The sequence below is a fragment of the Lipophrys pholis genome (assembly GCF_963383615.2).
Source record: "Lipophrys pholis genome assembly, chromosome: 2".
NCBI lineage: Eukaryota > Metazoa > Chordata > Actinopteri > Blenniiformes > Blenniidae > Lipophrys > Lipophrys pholis.
The window spans coordinates 2,557,709-2,576,169 of record NC_137636.1 but is presented as its reverse complement, the minus strand read 5'-3'; the positions used below and the strand labels follow the sequence as shown (position 1 = coordinate 2,576,169).

Here is an 18,461-nt window from a genome sequence, read left to right as displayed (position 1 = left end):
AATGAAAATAATGGAACTTCACGAGCGCGTTTGGAACTCCAGCAGCGCTGCCGCGTGTCTGAAAGATAACACTGACTTTATATGCAGGATTTAATGTGGGTGGAGATGAACTGCACCGCAGATCTGATTGAAACTGACTTGTAATCTCGTTGTGACCGCTCCTCACTGGGAATATAGGACATTCCCAATTGGTAACTTTCCCAGTTCCCGGCTGCATGACGCCACCAGAGTGGAGAGATTTAGTCTGTTCTGGGTGTTTTGAAGGAAAGCAGAGGTGACGGGTGTTTTCATTCTGTTAGAAGCAGCGAAGTCACACGGACTGAGTGCAATAATGCAACCGATTCCTTCTTTTCTGCACAAAATGTGACTGTACAGTTTTCTGTAAATTCTGTGAATAACATGTCTTAAAGAAAGAAAACCTCATGATATCTAATATATTTGTTTTCATTTTGAGGGTTTTATTTCAAGGTTCTTTTGGGGGATTATGAAGACAAAAATGAACACAAGTAGTTTTTAAATGTTCAGAAAATGATTTTTCTTGTGACATTTGTTTTATGGAATGATGAGAATTATTTGAGTTAAGTCACAGAGACACTCCGTAAAGAAGCTGAACTCGTGTAGGTGTGATTAGATCTGGTGGATTGAACTTGAGCAAAACGTGATTCATTTGTAGTTTGTTTGACTTCTGATCAATGAGTTCCCCTCCACTGCTTCTAGTGACGCTGGACGGGGGATTATTTTGTCTGTGTGCTCTCTTCTGTTGTAAATCACATCTGGACTCAAATCGTCGTCTGTCTCCGGGTTTTTGCTCAATAAAGAAAATAACTGCCGAATAGAATCTGGAGTTCTTATTGAAAACTGAATGTTTATAGTGATTCCCAATAAAACAACAGGGTCAAACGTGAAGGTGAAAAGTGAAAAGAGGCTCCAATCAGTCCAAACCAGCGAGGAAAATGTAAAAATATCAAAGAAAACAAAGATTTAAAAAACAAGAACCTTCTTAAGAATAGCAGACCCAACAGACCCGAGCTGAGATGTTGGTGACGCTGCCATGAAAGGTAGAAAAGTGACGTTGAGCCTCAAAGCCACGCTGGGAGGGGGAGTTTGTAAAAACACCCAGAATGCAACAGTTTTTATTTTGACTGTAGAACCTCATCCTTCATCACTTTAAGAACCTCAACAAGGACTCGTGGGAATTATGTTCACGAATTCAATGAAAATAAGTTTAATTTAATCAACAGATACCTTCAAATAAACTGAACACAGTTTCAATATTTCTGGTAATTTGACTCCTGGCCTACGAGGTACGAGTATGGATTCCTCATATCGGCTGCAGGTGATCATATCTGCACGACAGAATGATAAAAAAGTGCTCAGGCGATGGTGCAATTGTGACACAGATGCAAATAAAAGGTATGTAAATGCCAATAAGAAGCAGAAGAACGGACACAATCAACCTGTGATGATTTGTGCTTCTCTGCTTGGGATTTCTGTGCCGTCGATCCTTCGTTTAACCACGTCAGAACTTCTTGTACCGGTAGAACTGAACGGGGTGAACACATCCTTTACCTGCACCCGTTGGTGACGGTGGAGGACGTTGCAGCAGCCAGAGGTGTAGCCAGGGCTTGTAGGTGAGCAGGTGCTGCAGAAGACGAACGGATGGAGCTTTTAGGACAACACGTCTCCTTGTGGAGCGACATAATCCACCAATTCAACATCGGGACGTAAACGGACGTTATTCACTTCAGCTCTGGGTGGTCATAATGTTGTGGCTCATTCCACTCATCAGCAATCTCTTTAGGTACATTTGAACAATATCAGTAAGAACCAATGTCAATATTTAGGATGAGAATACTTAAATCACATGCATGTTGACTTTATGGAGGCTAAATTATGATATGATAGGAATCTTTACATTTATTTACTAAACGTATCACTAAGATGTAAGGTTTCTATTTGTTATCGTTCCTCTGAGGAATGTGCTCTGAAGGTTAAGAGTCATTATTTGTCGTGTTCTAATGAAAAATCTGCACTGAAATGTTGTTAAAAATACCTTAAGAAGATTTACTGCCATCGGGAATACCTTTACAGTAATTTTTACTCCTTCACAGAACGTTGCAATAATTCAAGCTTTCAGTTCTCGATCCACCTCTGGTTCTATCTTTGTTTTTGTGTCTCAGTTTGTATTGCATGTGAGCTTTACTTGTAATTAAGTACAATTTAAAGGCACATTTTGTCAGCGTGGTGCAACTCCCTGTCATACCGACAGAGGGCAGTATACTACTAGAGCGCTGTATAAGGTCTTTTTAATGGTGTGACTTTACACACACAGCTGTGTAAGTTGCAGAATAAAGTCATCAACCCACTTTGCAGTTATAATCTTGGATGTGAAGCGTGTGATCCTCCTGCTGATGAAGAAATAGTGCAACTTTTAACAAGAAGGATTGACCAGAGTCCTTTTGCCAATAACTAATGTGGGAAAAATAGAAAAAAATGTCAGGAAATTAGGGGAAAAAAATGCTAAAATGACTCGAGTTTCTAAAAGAAAATAAAAGCTTGAAAATGAAAAAAATGAGCAAAACTGCGTAGAAAAGAGATAAAATAAGTTAAAATGGCTAAAATGTCCTTCCATCCTTCCTGAGGCCATAAATCTCTATAACTCCTTCCTGTGTTTGATGTGTTTTCGTTAATTTTATTATTTCTGTGCTTATATTAGTCACTATTAAGCCTTGTACATATTCATATTTACCTATATATTTCTTTATCCCACCTTATTTCATATTCAACTTTCTATTTATTCTGTGTGGAGCGATGCTTAAAGGAACTCCCCTCTGGATTAGTGAAGTATGTTGGTACTATTCTATTCTAAAATGTCAAAATTGTTGGAAAAATGCTGGAAAAGAAGAATCAAGCTGCTAAAAATATTAACAAACAAAAAGCTGAAAATGTAATAAAATGTTGTAATTATATTTGAACCTTCAGAAATGCGACGTGAGACAGTTTTTGAATGTACTTTAACACGAGGGTTTACAGTACATGGAGCTTTAGAAGCCGTCTTAGCTTCATTTTAAAAGGTTAAACGTGGTAAATTTTCTTTGGTGGAAAATCACAAAAATGTCTCCTTTGGTCTTAAAAGTTTAGATTCACTCCTTTGCTTTCGATCTGCCTCTAGTGTCCAGAAGTGGTATTACAAGCCCTCTGTTCTACTCATCCTATCAATAACCTTATAACAGCAGTACAGATCATATTTATTCATATTTCATTTATTATTGAAGGTCGTTTGACAATTATTAATTATAAATATTTTGCATATTTTACCTTGAGGCAATGTAACAATGAATGTTTTTTTTTTATTTTAACAAAACTAGTCACAATTCAGTGATTTACATGCGCTTCGACTGTTTGTTTTGGAAATTTGCTCTGAAAGTGAATGTTTGGTACTGAATTAGCAATGGAATTAAACTTTATTAAGATAAAGCAAAGAATGCTTTTCGAAACAGGAGTATTTACAGTTGAAGCAATGTAACGGTGAGACTTTTAGTAAACAGTAATCTCAAACCTTTCAGCAATGTGGATGTTTGTTTTTTATTTTTTTTTATTTGAATTGTCTTCTGGGAGCGCGCCGGGCTTTTAAGAAGGCCTTCCAGGGTAAACTGTGGTTCTGCCGCCGGAGGCGTTAATGTGTTTCCTTGATGTTCTCACAACCGTGGGGCGTCCATACATCTCATCACAAGGTGACACCGTGACACCAAAGGTCATATCTCATTATGTTAGTTACATAATGAGATGAAAACATCCACTGGGAAGAGGTGCACTGGGTTTGAATTCACCCCCATTCATTTTACTGATAGTTTGCCCATAATGTCTTTTATATTGAGCTTTTTCACAGCCCGAAGTATGTTGGTTTGGTTACAGAACTCTAAATGTTTTTGAGGGAATCACAGAACAGCAATTATTGTCATGGCGATGAAATTAAATAATGAAATAATAATGAGCTCCTTCAGTGTGTAAAGAGACTCCACAGTGTCTCTGCGCCACTTTTTCAGGTGCAAAACCAAAATGATTACGGCCTTTACGCAACGTTTTAAGAGAAAATCTTATCGTTTTTGCATTTCAGTTTCAGAAAAGTTTCACGTTTACACTGCAACTTTTTAAAAAACGATGTCCGTTTCCATGGAAACGCTATAAAACATGTACTGCAGTCAGTGTGCCAGGCCATGGGTCGGCACCACACACACATGCCTGCAGGAGAACAATACACTATTGGAGGTTTTGCACCCACGTGACTAAGTGACGTCATAAATCACAAGATAAACCGAAAAATTAATAAAATATTAACAATCGTGAGAACATAGACATTCATATGGAGAAGAGACGAGTTGGATTGTTATTACGGGTGAAAGTTTACTCTGAAATCGACCGTACAATGTCGTTCTGATTTATGCATCTTTCCTATAAAAGGTTTTACTTGTTTAATATTTATTTTTTTCCACATACTGTGTCTATCATGTGCAGAAGAACTATTTACTAGAGTAGCAGTGTTTCAGAAAAGTCGCGTTTTCCCCAATTTCCACAGGGACGGGGTGTTTTCAAAAGTTCTACCTTTTCACTTAAAAAAAAAAAAAAAGTCTCATATTGCACTTTAGAACTGCACTGAACATTAAATATTAAAAAAAAAACTATATAGTAGAGGAGAAACCAGGTTATTTCATTTTTGTAAACTGAATTTTCTTGGAGAACTCCTGGGAGAAAAAAGATTGTTTTTGCAAGTGTGGACATGGCCGAAGAGTGAAATTGTATTACTTCTGTTATGTTTTTTTTTTTCTTGTATCACTGGTGTCCTGGGTAACTTCATGGGCTTTAAGGGATCGGCAGAAATAAGCCTGGGCTTCAGCAGAGACCCATTCCAGCTACAGATACTATAAACAAACAAACAACCCATGTGTGCGTGAGCCTTTAAACACTATAAACTGAGTGATGCACAAAATTCAACTTTTGCACTGTAACTGTAACCGAAATAAACCTTTTATTCATTAATTCATTTAAAATGGAAACGAATGGCGTCCGGCCGCTTCAACACACACTCCGGGAAACACACATGTATCCGAGATATAAAGTAATGTGATCAGATATGGATCGAAACCCTCATTACTCCTCATTAGACACTATAAACTAATGAACTCATGTGTTCACTTGACTGATCTGTTTTTTCCCCAATCCAAGACCTGAACCCCCCCCCCCCCCCCCCGCCTGCAGAACCCCCTCCTAAAGCCCACAGTTCTTCCTCTTTGAGCTCGTCACACGTCGTCACGCTGAACAGCAACGCTCCGCTCTCCCTTTCAGATAACAAAAAGCCCCCGCGGAGCAGCAGAGCAACGCCGAGGGCTGAAACAAACGGGGAGGCCCTCTGGGGAGCAGAGGAGGTCTTCTTTGAGCCGACGCTTCCCGGTGGGATGACAGAGTGCTCCCTGTTCTGCCTCCACACATTCATTATCGGGCCGTGGCTGGAAGGCACTTTGTCAGAAGGATTGATGGGGACCCGTCAGTCGCGGGAACAAATCGGACTTGGCCGGGGTTGGAGGCAAGGGCCCCCCATTCTCAGGGGAGGCGGACGAACGGAGGGAGCGGCGCAAGAGTGTCAAAGGAGGGAAGGGATCAACACGAGGACCGACGCCGTTAGGAAATCTTCAGGGATGAGAAAAAGCCGCAGAGGAGGCAGGAGTTTCTTTATTTATGTGCTTGGTGACAATCCTGAACATGTACTAAGGCTGGTGGAACTCTCTTAGGATGTCTGGGTCTGTTCACGCTTTATGGCTGGAGAAGTGTTCAAACTAAATTTACTGAAAGTAACTGCAGTAATCCTAATGGAATGTGTACTTATCCTCCAGATTTCTCCTCACAGAAAACAAACTAAATGATTAAACATTACATTTAATGTATTAGTTCTTCCCAGTGTTGTGCGCCGTTGCAGTCACTAGTTACCCTTCAAACCATTTTATAACCAGGATCCTGGATTTATCCTGACGTGTTGGAGTGACGCTTATGAGGAGTGAAAGGGTGAAGGCAACTCTCACCAAAAGAGGATGAAATTGAAAAAATGAAGGGTACTAATTATTTTATTTAAACAGACATTTGTTGACCTCAATAGAATTTTTAAGTGTGACAGGATGAATTAGACAATAAAATAAGCCTGAGTGTAAAATCATAAATGTGACAGTGGTGGGCTCCTATATATATATATATATATATATATATATATATATATATATAGACACCAAATACAATTTACCTTTAGGTTTAACGATAATATGTTAAAATGTGAAAAACGTTCATTCAGACTACTTGTTAGCTTTTCTTTGTTTTCTCAGTACTTTCTGTTCTCTTTGCTTGTTTTTGTGGCAGAGTTTATGTTTCCTGATGTAAAGGAATTATCGTGTCGCTGAAAAGGACTTGGACCTCCAGAGTTGCTCCTCATCGTCACACCGAGGAGGCTGCGTCTCAAAGTGCTTCACGTAAATTGGGAGTGATTTTTATGTGATATTTGATCTTTAACAAGGACAATAGGACAAGGTGAGGAATTGAACCACCAACACTGGGATGACGAGGGTTTAGTGACTGAGCCCACGGGCCGTCGCCTAAACTAAATAATCCCACAGTTTGGGGAAGAAATATCTGTATCACCTGTAAAACTGAGTCTGTAAAAACACCCATAATGCAACAGTTCTTTTGGGACATTTCACTGTATTTTTACACCAGAAGGTTTAATTAAAATTGGATTTATGTTGAGATTGTTTTGGTTTTTGTGTTCTGACTCTATGTGGCTGTTGAACTGAAATCTGTTTGAAAGAAACTTAGTTTTGTTTGAAAGAAAAGTTTTATTCCTCTTCTCCCTCCGAGTGAGATGATGGAGATTTTGATTTACGAGAGGTCCATCGTTCAGTCATGACTCAGTCTGGCAACTTTCTTTCCCCATTAATGCTACTGACAGTTGTTTTTAATTTGGATTGGCGACAGAATGTGGCTTCACGCAGGCTCAGTTTCTGGAAACGTTCACAGACGAAGCTTCTCCGACCTCTGACGAACTGCGACCAGGTCAAGACTGTGTGTGCACGACTACATGCAGCCCAAGATTAAGACAAGCAAAACTAAAGCAAAGAAAAAGAGTTGGTTTATTTTTTTTTTGTCTTCTAACTTTCAGGTCACCCAAATCAAACACTTGCTAAGGTCAATACGTTCCACGATCCGTGTCTGGTTTTCCGGTAGTGTCCTCAGCTGTGAGACATTTAGTGGAAAACGTCATGTTGGATTTATTTCTATGACGGATGAGACGAGACAGAAGGACTTTCCTACTGAGCCGTCATTAAAAGAATTCAGAATACAGTAATCAGAAGAGCTCATCAAAGACGTGTGTGTGTGTGTGTGTGTGTGTGTGTGTGTGTGTGTGTGTGTGTGTGTGTGATATAGACGTGTGACTGTGTGTGTCTTTGTCTTTTCTGTCAGTTTGTGTCCAACAGTCCGTAAATGTGTGTATTTGTCTGTCTTCGGAGATCTGTGTGTGTGTGTGTGTGTGTGTGTGTGTGTGTGTGTGTGTGTGTGTTGGGAGGGGAGAGGAGGCAGAGGTCGAGGGGGTTCGCTCTGCTTCGTGGGATCATTACACACAGGGAGGAGAGAAGGAGGAGCGGAGGAGGACAGACAGACAGACGGAGGGAGAGAGGGAGAGAGAGAGAGAGAGAGAGACCCTGCAGGAAGGCGGCGGAGGAGAAAGACGACGGAAGGCTGACACACAATCAAAACCCATCAACAACAACAACAACAACAAGAAGCAAAATGCCAAACTTCGCAGGCACCTGGAAAATGAAAAGCAGCGAGAACTTTGACGAGTTGCTCAAAGCTCTAGGTGAGAATCTTCTTCTCCTTTATTGAAGCTGGACGGCAGGTTGTCTCATATATACAAGCTTATTGATTTCATGCAGTTAAATGGTTTTTCCATCAAGCATTTTGTGTCTTTTTAAATTTAGATTTGATGAAAAATGTCTGTAAAAACACGTAAATGTGAAGTTTGGACCCAAATACAATTTGCCTCGATCATATTTTCTAAAATAGTTCAGCGAGTAAACAAAATATGAGAACAAACAGATTTAAATTGTCTATTTTATGCACATATGTTATATATTTAATCAAGGTTTATTTATGCACGATGTGTTGAGTGGTTTTATGCAAAAGTCAACAAAATGCAAAGTCGAAGAAAATGTCATTAAATGTTTAATCTTAATCATTTTAATGTTTGTATTAACGTTTTAGAGTTGTGGCTGCAGATTTATAGAGTTTATTCGATGTGGTTGTGATTTAAATATGAGAAATAAAAACGCGCTGTCACATATATAAAGGTCCGGTGAAGCAGAACTGGGTTCAGCTCCGATAAGAGAAACTTCTTCGTTAAAGACTTTAAAAAGCAGGAGGCAGTAAAAAGACACGTCAAGCTGTTTTCCTAAAGTCCTCCATGTGTTTCCAATCTTCTATTCTGTGTTTCAGTTGAATATCTAATTCATTACGCTGAAGCGCTTCGAGCTGCTCTTTGTAAACTAATCCAAATAAAGATGGTGGGTATTCTAATTATCTAGAAACCGACGGCGGCGCTCTCTCACCAGGGTCGGGGTCTGACTGAGTGCCGGAGAAGGCTCTTGGTTTTCCACTGATCTGGACGTCTGATTCCGTCAGGATTTTTTATTCAACAAAAGCCACCAGCGTCCACATTCCTCCCTCTCATCACCCTGTCACCACCGACTCCGTACTCACAACATCTGCCGAGAACCATCTCAGCTGCAGCTGCTGCTGCTTTTCTTTACGCAGTGACTTCGTCTCCCTGATGATCAGGGGGAAGCGTCTCCACTCCTGAGATACTTCAGACGTAATCCAGCCAAGCCGTTAATTCTCCTCTGCGCCCCTGGTGGTGCCAAAAGCAGAGAGGGAAGCATGTCAGGAGACACGAGTCGAGGTCGGAGAATAACGGGTGGAGAACAGGAGGGAGGGAGGTGGGGAAGAAAACTGGGAGATTCCCACTGGGAAAGTGGGAGATTTCAGGAGATGAGTCCTATAGAATCAGTGAGTTCTAGAAACACACATCTATAGACTTGTTTGTTTTAGTGTTTTATTCAAATTTAGGCCCCTTTAATTTAAAATGTTCTCTCTTTTTATCTGCCTTGGTCTTCGGTGTGTCGTCATCTCTGATTAGTTTAGTCGATCAAGTTGTCTCCTCGTGTCTGGTCTGACTTTTCTTTAACTAAAGTTATTATCGTCGTTACTATTATGAACGAATCTTCATTTCGAAGATACAATAGAAAAAAACAACAACATTTAAATCAAAAAAACAAAAACAAAAACAAAAAAACCTCATTCTTCTTCTTCTCATCATCATCATCATCATCATCATTAAAGAAGGCACCAAGGTGGAACTTTTCAAAAACGCTCAGTCTCCCTGGAAAATTGCAACTTTTCAAAGTTGGGAGAAGTTTTCAAAAAGTTGTGTTTTCGGTGCCTCAGGACCCATCGAGCGTTTTCACAGTCAATCTAAACCCTGCGGGCTCACGGGGAGGGAGCACATCGGTTGATTTTAAGCGACAGACTAGTAGGAAAAGAAGGTTTTCACCTTGCAGACCACGTCTGCAGTCCAATCCGTCACTTAAAAGAAACAAAATTCAAGTAACAAACAACAAAATGAACACATGGAAGGTGCCTCTGTGTCGCTGGCAGGTGTCAACGCCATGCTGAGGAAGGTCGCCGTGGCGGCGGCGTCCAAGCCAAACGTGGAAATCCGACAGAACGGCGAGCACTTCTACATCAAGACCTCGACCACGGTCCGCACCACGGAGGTCAAGTTCTGCGTGGGCGAGGAGTTCAACGAGGAGACGGTGGATGGCAGAAAGTGTAAGGTAACTGAATTATGGCGAGAAGCAGGTTTGACGTATCGATTCCAGATCCAAGAACCAGAACAGGTTGGGAATATACGTCTGTCCTGGAACGCTCCACTCAGAATTACAGTTCTGTGACGTTTCATCGGCGTCTCAGAGGCCAGAAGACACATTTTCAATATTTGGTCTTGTGTATTGATCCATACTGGTAACTTGCTGAGAGAAGTCGATCGTTTTCAGCCGCAACTCAATAATATCAGAAATACATCAAAAAAGAAAAATGGGTAAACTCACCAAGCGCACCTAAATCTTCGGTTTGTAGTGAACGATAATTAGAAAGTCGCAGACGTCCATTAAGAAGGAGTGAAAGGAGACGGAGAGATAAACAAACGGCTCTCCGTCACAGTGCTTTACTGCCGGCCGCCAGGAGAACCTGAGAGGGCCAACGTTCAAAACCTCATTAAAGTTCTGCCTTTCCACAGAGTTTGGCCACTTGGGAGACGGAAAACAAGATTTACTGCAAACAGACTCTAGTGAGCGGGAACGGCCCGAAGACCTTCTGGAGCCGGGAACTCAGAGGGGACGAACTCGTACTGGTGAGACAATTAATTCTTATCTTAAAACCGCAATTAACAGAGAAGAAAAGTTAACAAAAGCACGTCGAGCTTTAGTTACTTATTTAAGAACTTGTTTGCTTGAGTTTGAAAGTACAGGTTTTTCTAATATACTCAAGTAGAATTATTCTATAATAAAACTAATATTATAGTTTTTTGTCTCCAAGTATAGATAAAGTGATAATAACTGGACTTCATACTAAACACTGTTACTCCCCTTTCGAGCATTAACATCAATTCATTTTGGAGTTGTATTATATTGTGCTTGAAGTAAAAATAAATGAGGACAAGTTGAAAGTTGTAAAATAGACGACTACGTGAAGCTAGAATGCAGAATAATAATAATTCTACGCTCACCCACCAGACGTGGCTCATGTGAAACAGGTCCTCGACTTTATTGGGAAGGTTGAGACTTCCTGTATTAGTTTCAAAGTTAAACCTTCCAAAATAAACATTTTAACTTGTATTCATATTGTTGTATATAAAGTCCATACTCAACACTGTTAGTGGAAAAAGTTATTATAATATATAATTATTTCTACTTTTGTACTTGAACACGTGTCAGAACCTGAACTGTGTTTTATTGCCAAAGTACCTCAAAAAACTGTGAGGCAGTACAAAGTACAAAGGAAGTTTATTCATGTGGCTGCTGGTGTTTTTCCTCCGTTTCACAAACTCTACAAACTTTTGTACTTATCTCCTCCTGTCTGTTGTTGATTTTCCTGTTGTTGAGTTAAAAGTTAAAACAACATACTTTGTGTGCAAATCTTTGTGCTCAAGTTGACGGAATAACTGCAAAACACTGTCAGAAAAAGAAATAGTTGGGTAAGAAGTTGATTGATTAATTTTTTCCCATCTATCTAAAGTGCAGTAATGGAATATCTGTAATTTGTCGATTTAAAGTAACACGAGCCAGAGTTAGACAAAGCGTATAAAGGCAGATTTGTGAGGAATGTCTCTTCGGGATCGTCTGTTTTGTTAAAAGTTCTCCATGTTTTCTTTAAACAAACGCTGGAGCTCCCAAATGGTCTCATCCCATCAGCCTGGGACTGTGAACACAATGACTTCAATATCTCTCTGCAGATGTTTGGATGTGCTGAAGATGAGGTGTCACATTTGGAGTTCATTGTCTTAAAAATTTTTGGAAATATTTTATTTATTAAATTTCTTTAAATTATTATTGCTTTTCCGTCAGTGAGAAAACAATGAATTGGCAAAAGAGACCATCCTCACTTGGAGCCAAGAACCTGGTGGTGCTGTGAGGCTGTGAGGCTGTGAGGCTTTGATGCTGTGATGCTGTGAGGCTTTGATGTCGTGGAAAATGCAGTTCAGACTTTCTTGGATAAAATATAAAGAATTCATATTTTTTCATGCATCTGTTGATGAATATGAAACTAAAGACTGAACTTCAGTAAGAAAGTATCAATGGATCATGATGTTGGACGTCACTAAAATCAAAGTGTTTCTTTTCATGAGCTGACTGACCCTGCACTGTGGTGTAGTGGGTTGCACTCTTGTACTCACAGCAGATTGGTCCTTGGTCCGATTCTGGGCTTGGGATGCCCTCATGTGTGGAGGTTTGCAGATTCTTGTGGGACGCTCTCCAGGAGCTTGGCGTCCTGGAGCCTCCCATGTGACCCGTCTTGAAGTTGTTCGAGGTGGGTGTCGGATCCCACCAAGGTCGTCTTCTTGTCCGTTTGTGGTTTTCATAGACAGGATGGCATAACGCCGCCGTGGTTCAGAAAGGCCTCGTAGAGGAAGGCCAGAAGGTGGCGTCTCTGCTTTTCGCAGATGATTTTGTCATTTTGGAATCATCACCTCCAATCCTGAGTCCGTTGGTCTCTCATAGGAAATGAAGGTACGCCCTCTTCCGGTGAGGGAGGAGGAACCCTGATCGGAGGAGGCGGCGTCACTCTTCACGATAAACCGAAGGCTACATTTTACAGGAGACGTCGAGAGGAGAGCTCCTCCTCCTCCACATAGAGACCAGTCAGTTGAGGCTGTCCAGGCATCCTGATTAGGATGTCCTGCGGTTGCCTCTCATCAGAGGTCTAGGAAACACGTCCAACTAGGAGGAGACGGAGGTAGGGCCAGGGTCTACGGGACTCTCTTTTGGTTGGTGGGAATGTGGCCGAGGGTCGCTCAAGAAGAACTAGAGGAAGTTGTGGGGGAAGAAGAAAGTCTGGGGTTCTTTGCTCTCCATACTGCCAGAAAGAAGATGGATAGAAGCTGGTCTCCAACACATTCCTAATCCAGGAACTTTAAATTAAAGGGGTAGTCTAAGTGTGTGTGGTTTCTTTTGCTCTGTGATGGACGAGTGACCAGTCCAGGGTCATACCTGCCTTTTCATCCAATCAGCTGTGATTGGATGAATTATCCAAGCAACCTTCATATGAACCCAGGCGCAACAATAGCATCAACCTTAAACTCCCAGCAAATCTATTTCACCACTATTATCAAGAGAGTTCATGACGGTGATGACATCAGAGGTTAATTTGCTGGAATATCTGGTCATTATCTTCATTATGAACTCCCGTCGCTACTTGAAAGCAACATTCAGTTTGGTCTCTCAATTGCCAAAGGAGGGCGCGAGCCGGCATGTCTGCATTTGCAATACTTTGCATTCTGATCCAAGGTTAGTTCGCAAAAATCAAAAAAAAAATAAAAAAGCCCACCTGGAAACAAGTCTCAACAAAAGCGATTTGCAGAGACGTTTAACTTCTCTTGATTATTTGATGATTTCCCTCCTGGCTGCATGATGCACATAAATCTAAAGGGAACAAAGATATAAAAGGAGAAAAAGCAAAGTGAATTATTTGTTGCAGTTCAAAGGGGGAAAAAAAAAAGCCCCATTTGGAAGCTCCAAAGGGAAACTGATGCTATCTTACAAAAGAATAAATCATCATTTCACCGCCACGTCTTTTTGCCCTCAAGTTCTTCCAGTCATCAGAAACACTTCGGCTTGTACGTTCTGACCACTTCAGAATCCCTGAAACCAAGCCCAGTCTCCCGTAAACATCTGGCTCTGCTTACGTCAGCCAGATGGACAACAAAGGAGCGTCCAGTCCAGCTTTGATGGAGATCTCGTCTTCGCCGGCTGTGACTCGCCTCCGCCGAGACGCAATCGAGGGGAAAAGTGGAGAGGGGCTGTAATTTGGAGTGAACGCAGGGTTTCAAGGCCTTGGACGGGACAGATCTGTTTCTATTCAGGACGAGGGTGTGCACGTCCGTCCATGCTGGAGTGATGAAGTGTAATCTGAGAGGCATGTGGGAATGAATCACTAGACAAAAACGTGACTTTTCAAAGAAACGATGGCGGGTTTTATTGTGACACCAGTGAGCAGGGCGAGGCCCTGCTGTCCTGTGATTTCAACATACCTCCCACATATTACACCTCACACTGATGGATTGTTTAGACTTTAAGAATTGCTACGGGATTGGAAGAGAGATTATTTGATCAGACTGGAAGATAATATTTGAGATATAATCCACAGATGAAGCTCAGTAGCTGCACGCGGGGAGCTGGAAGTGATCGGACCCGACTATAGGAGGACTTCCACTCACAATCACACTTGTAGGCGATTTGGGGCTGCAGATTAAGCTCCAGTGCAGGTTTTATTGGACTGTGGGAGGAAACCAGAGTACCCAGAGGAAACCCACACACATAGTGCAGAACACGCAAACTCCACACAGAAAGGCTGGACAAGTCACACGATCCGAACAGAGACGAAGCTCGACAAGTGTTCATCCACCTTCTCCACCGTTTATGACTACGAGTGAATGCAGGGTGGCGTTTCTACACACTCACATTTACACTTTATTTTAGATCGAGACCGTCAAGCTCATTTTTAGTTCTGGGGCCACATGCAGCACGAGTTCATCTTCAGTGGGCCGGGATCAAAATAATAACCGTAAATTTAGTTTTTTCCACTTGAGCTTTTTATTCAAGTTTTTTTCAAGACAAACAGAACAGAACTGATTATCCTGAGCAAATGTACCTGAAGTTAACATAAGACATAAGTTATAGGCCTTTTGTTTGCAGCTATTAGTAATATTTTAACCAGATATCAATCCCCTTCATGTACTGTATGTCGTTTTCCGTTAGGTTACCCAAATAAAGTACAATACAGCCCTTAGTAATGTCATATCTTAGTATATGTTTCAGTGTAGTATCTTCTGGCAATTCCAAAATATGTGTATATGGTCTGTATGGACTATTCCACATTCTCTCCAACATGGCTGATTTAAGTATTTACTTAAATTTGAACTTTTTCTTTATTGTGACAAAGTTTACAAGATGAAATTCTTTATATTTTAACAAAACTAAACGATTACCATCAGAAATTATTACAATCTCAACATAAAACCAAGAATAATGAAACCATCTGGTGCAAAATGCAGTGAAATGTCCCAGAAATTTGTACTACAGCTGTTGCATTATGGGTGTTTTGTCAAACTCACTTCGACAGCATGGCCTTTAGGCTAATGCAAGTATATTTTGAGTCACCTATGAACCTGAAGTGAATGGGGGTTTTATTGGCTGTGGGAGGAAAAGAGATTACCTTAAAAAAAGAAGAACATCCAGTCCAGGTCGAGACTCAAACCAGGGGTCTTCTCGCAGTGAAGCCAGACTTCTATCCACTATACCGCTGCGTGGCCTAGGAGGAATTCTAAAGCTATATATGAAGGCGCAGAAGCTTTTGCTGCAGACTCTCCAGAAAGACTTTCCAGATATTTCAAATTACTTGAGAGTAGAGATTTTTATTGCCTTGTAGATCCCAACAGTCGTTACCATTAAGATCTTATAATGTGAAACAAGAGGAAGTCAGACGAGGTTAATCCTTTCACACATTGAAAACCCTGCACTAACTCTAAGGACGAGGGATTTTGCTTGTAGGGAATCTTCCAAAACGAGAAGATAATTATCACATAAACTAGTCCTAAAAACGGGCCCATCCACGAACCCCTGGTATTAAATGTGTAATTGTGAAGCGAGCCGTCTAATCAGATAGAACATTAGAAGGAGAAGTGCCAGCTGCTTGGCGTCTCTTCACTCACTCCATAAAGTGCGGCGCACTAAAAGCAAACCACCGTCCACCAACACGCTGTGTTCACAGCGCAGCCATCCATCCTTCACTGTAAACAGAGAAAAACGCACATAAACTTGAAGGGAAGCCGGCAGATGAGGAAATTAGCCTCTCGGGGAGAGATGGATGGAAGTGGATCTTAATGAAGACAACATGTGGAGCCCGACTGCGCTCGCTGGCGGGACTGTAATGGAGCCTGCAGAGTGAACACTGGAGCAATAAAAGACGCACTCGTTCTGATTCATGCAAAGGAAATCCTCTTCCGTCACATTTCAAGCCAGTGGATATCGATTCGTGGAGGATTAATGCTGCACTGAATTAGCAACGTTATGATGGGGCGGGAGTCAGCTGGAGGGGGGGGGGGAGTCGTGCGACTGCGACGGTGTCGTGGGTCCGGCGCGGTGCCTGTCCTCCACTGCGCTCCTAATTGGCCTCATCGATCACGCCGTTGAGAAATGCCAGTGGACCCTGACGTCACCTCCATTTAATGCGTCCCTCGACATCGCCCCACGTGCCAGATGGACTCGTCTCGGCTCAATTCCTCACGGCTACGCCACATTGCATCGCCGGAGATAATGATAATGTGTGGAGCTGCGGTCGGCCGAAATGCGGCGCCCCTGGGACTCCCATAAATCTTTGAGCTTGGTCACTCCCACTTCTAACCCGGGGCATCCAGCGATGTAAACTATTGTTTACATTGTCCATCTACTCGCACATGTGCAGAAGAATTATTTACAACGCCCGCGGTGCGCATGTGCAGTAGCAGGATTTCAGAGTTTTGTTTTCAGTGGTTCTAAGCACCGTTGTCGTGCAAACAGACTCCAAAAACACAAGATTTTTCCATTTTCACTTGAAAAGGCGGTCATGTAGGTCCTGAGCCTTGGTTTATTAGCTGCTACAACACAATTCGACTTGACATCTACACTTCAATGTGCAAAAAAAACCCCAACATCCTCAATTATATAATCTCTGCGGATCCCTACGGTTAAATGAAGTTAGCCAAGAATATAGAGGGTCAAGATGCATTTTTCTACAAGGAAAATAACAATGAAGATAGAGAATCCTTAGGAATCTAAACTATTTTTCTATTGCTGCAGTGTTGTTAGTTTAATCATCACTGATTGTGTGGTGAACATGACAATTCTAAAATCACTTGAAAATAATCTCGGTGGTCACACACAGTGTGTGACTCAAGACCAGAAACTTTGAAATACAATTGAAGATATTGCCACTGTTGCTTGTCCTTAATCCGAGACTTCAAATCGCTGGGTTAAAATCTCAGTTTATAAACAAACTTCACCCTCATGGTGCAGCTTTGGTGCTCATTTTCTCCCAATAAGATAAAGATTTTCCTGCTGTGTGACTGATCTCTGGTTTTGATCTATTCTGCCATCTAGTGTTCAGTTCTGGTTGTCATCTTCATTTTCTATACTTTTACTGACAGTGCGACCCCCGATGGACAAACTAGGAACAGCAGTTGTGGCACAATTTTAGATTGAGGATTGTATGGTTGATTCCTCTGAATTAAACCCCGCACCCCCCAAAAAAATGAGACATTAATAATATTTTTTTTTTTTTTTTAAATCTCATTTCAGATCTTTGGGGCTGACGAGGTGGTCTGCACACGGATCTACGTACGAGGATAGCAAAGATCCGCGGCTATCCACATTCAAACATCCTTCAATAAATATTCTGTCAGTTTAAAATAATAATCATGTAACATCTTTAATAATCTGATTAAGTTCCTGCCTCTTTATGTGTAATTCACAACTTCTGCTGCATTTGAATGCTTCCTTCCACTTTTTGTATAAATGTTTTTTCTCTGCTAAGTTAAGTCGTTACTGATTGACTTTTATCTTTACAGCATCTTTACTAAATGAGAAGTTCATTTGTGTTTTACATGACTTGTCTTTACTTGTCACACTGAGTCATTCACTCACATTAGAACAACATTGGCATCATATTTTTATTTTGGCGGCACATGAGCACCTCGGCATGAGCAAATAGTTTTTCTGCACGTGCACGCTTTACCTTCTCATCTTATAGAGATGCAGGTTTGATATTTTCCAGCAGAAATTGGCCTCTAACCGCTCTGTCGAAAGTTTTAAATACCCGGATTAAGGACTGACTGGATCTAAACCCGATATAGAATCTAGTGGGTGTTGTGAAGAGGAAGATTCGACCCAACAGACCAGAACAACACAGGGAAGCTGAAAGCCTGAAATCAAATCAAGGTACAAAGCTTCAGTAATTCAAAAGTTCAAATACTTTCTTATTCAGAACAAATTCATTTTTTTCAGATGATGAATTTGTGGGATTTGTTGGCTAAAAGTTAAAATAACCAAAATTAAAATAAATAAATCAGTCTGTGTGTCATGAATCAGTGTAAAAGTGTGAAACACATTTTAGTTCAGGGGCCACACACACATCCTGATTTCATCCTGAATGAGCCGGCCCGGGAAAAATGATGCTTCAGTAACCTTCAAATTTAAACGTTAAAGTTTCTCTTTGTTGTGGCCGGAGTATACGTGATAAAAATGTCTATATTGTCACAAAACCTGGTTTGGCCCGACTGGAGCTTCCTGCCACCAGTTGTAGATTTGACACCCTTGGTGTAAAAGGTTTTACACTTTTTTAATAGAAATAAATCAAGCGAACAAGAAAGGTACTCACCAAAAGGTCTTGCTCAAGGACACATCAACAGGGTGAGAGGAGGGATTGAACCACTGACCTTCAGATCTCAGGATGACCCGGTGCACCCGCTGACCCACAGCTTCTCACAAAGCAGGAACCACTTGTTGAAACAATTATCTAATACATTTTATTCCTTGTATGAACTAGTGAGCACTTAA

General features: G+C 41.2%; 1 protein-coding gene across 1 annotated transcript; it reads left to right on the top strand.

The window, feature by feature from the left end:
* The first annotated feature begins 7,656 nt into the window (after positions 1-7,656).
* On the top strand, positions 7,657-17,508 carry LOC308106748 (cellular retinoic acid-binding protein 1). The gene is made up of 4 exons (XM_080458659.1): positions 7,657-7,897; positions 9,751-9,929; positions 10,391-10,504; positions 17,205-17,508. The coding sequence occupies exons 1-4, from the start codon at positions 7,828-7,830 to the stop codon at positions 17,253-17,255; spliced, it is 414 nt and encodes a 137-aa protein (XP_080314785.1). The 5' UTR covers positions 7,657-7,827; the 3' UTR covers positions 17,256-17,508.
* The last annotated feature ends 953 nt before the right edge of the window (positions 17,509-18,461 follow it).

Excerpts from the sequence above, each read along its gene's own strand:
- LOC308106748 (XM_080458659.1), top strand. The coding sequence starts at position 7,828 with ATGCCAAACTTCGCAGGCACCTGGAAAATGAAAAGCAGCGAGAACTTT. Across the intron at positions 7,898-9,750 it reads CGAGTTGCTCAAAGCTCTAG|GTGTCAACGCCATGCTGAGG; the intron begins GTGAGAATCTTC and ends TGTCGCTGGCAG. Across the intron at positions 10,505-17,204 it reads GAGGGGACGAACTCGTACTG|ATCTTTGGGGCTGACGAGGT; the intron begins GTGAGACAATTA and ends ATCTCATTTCAG.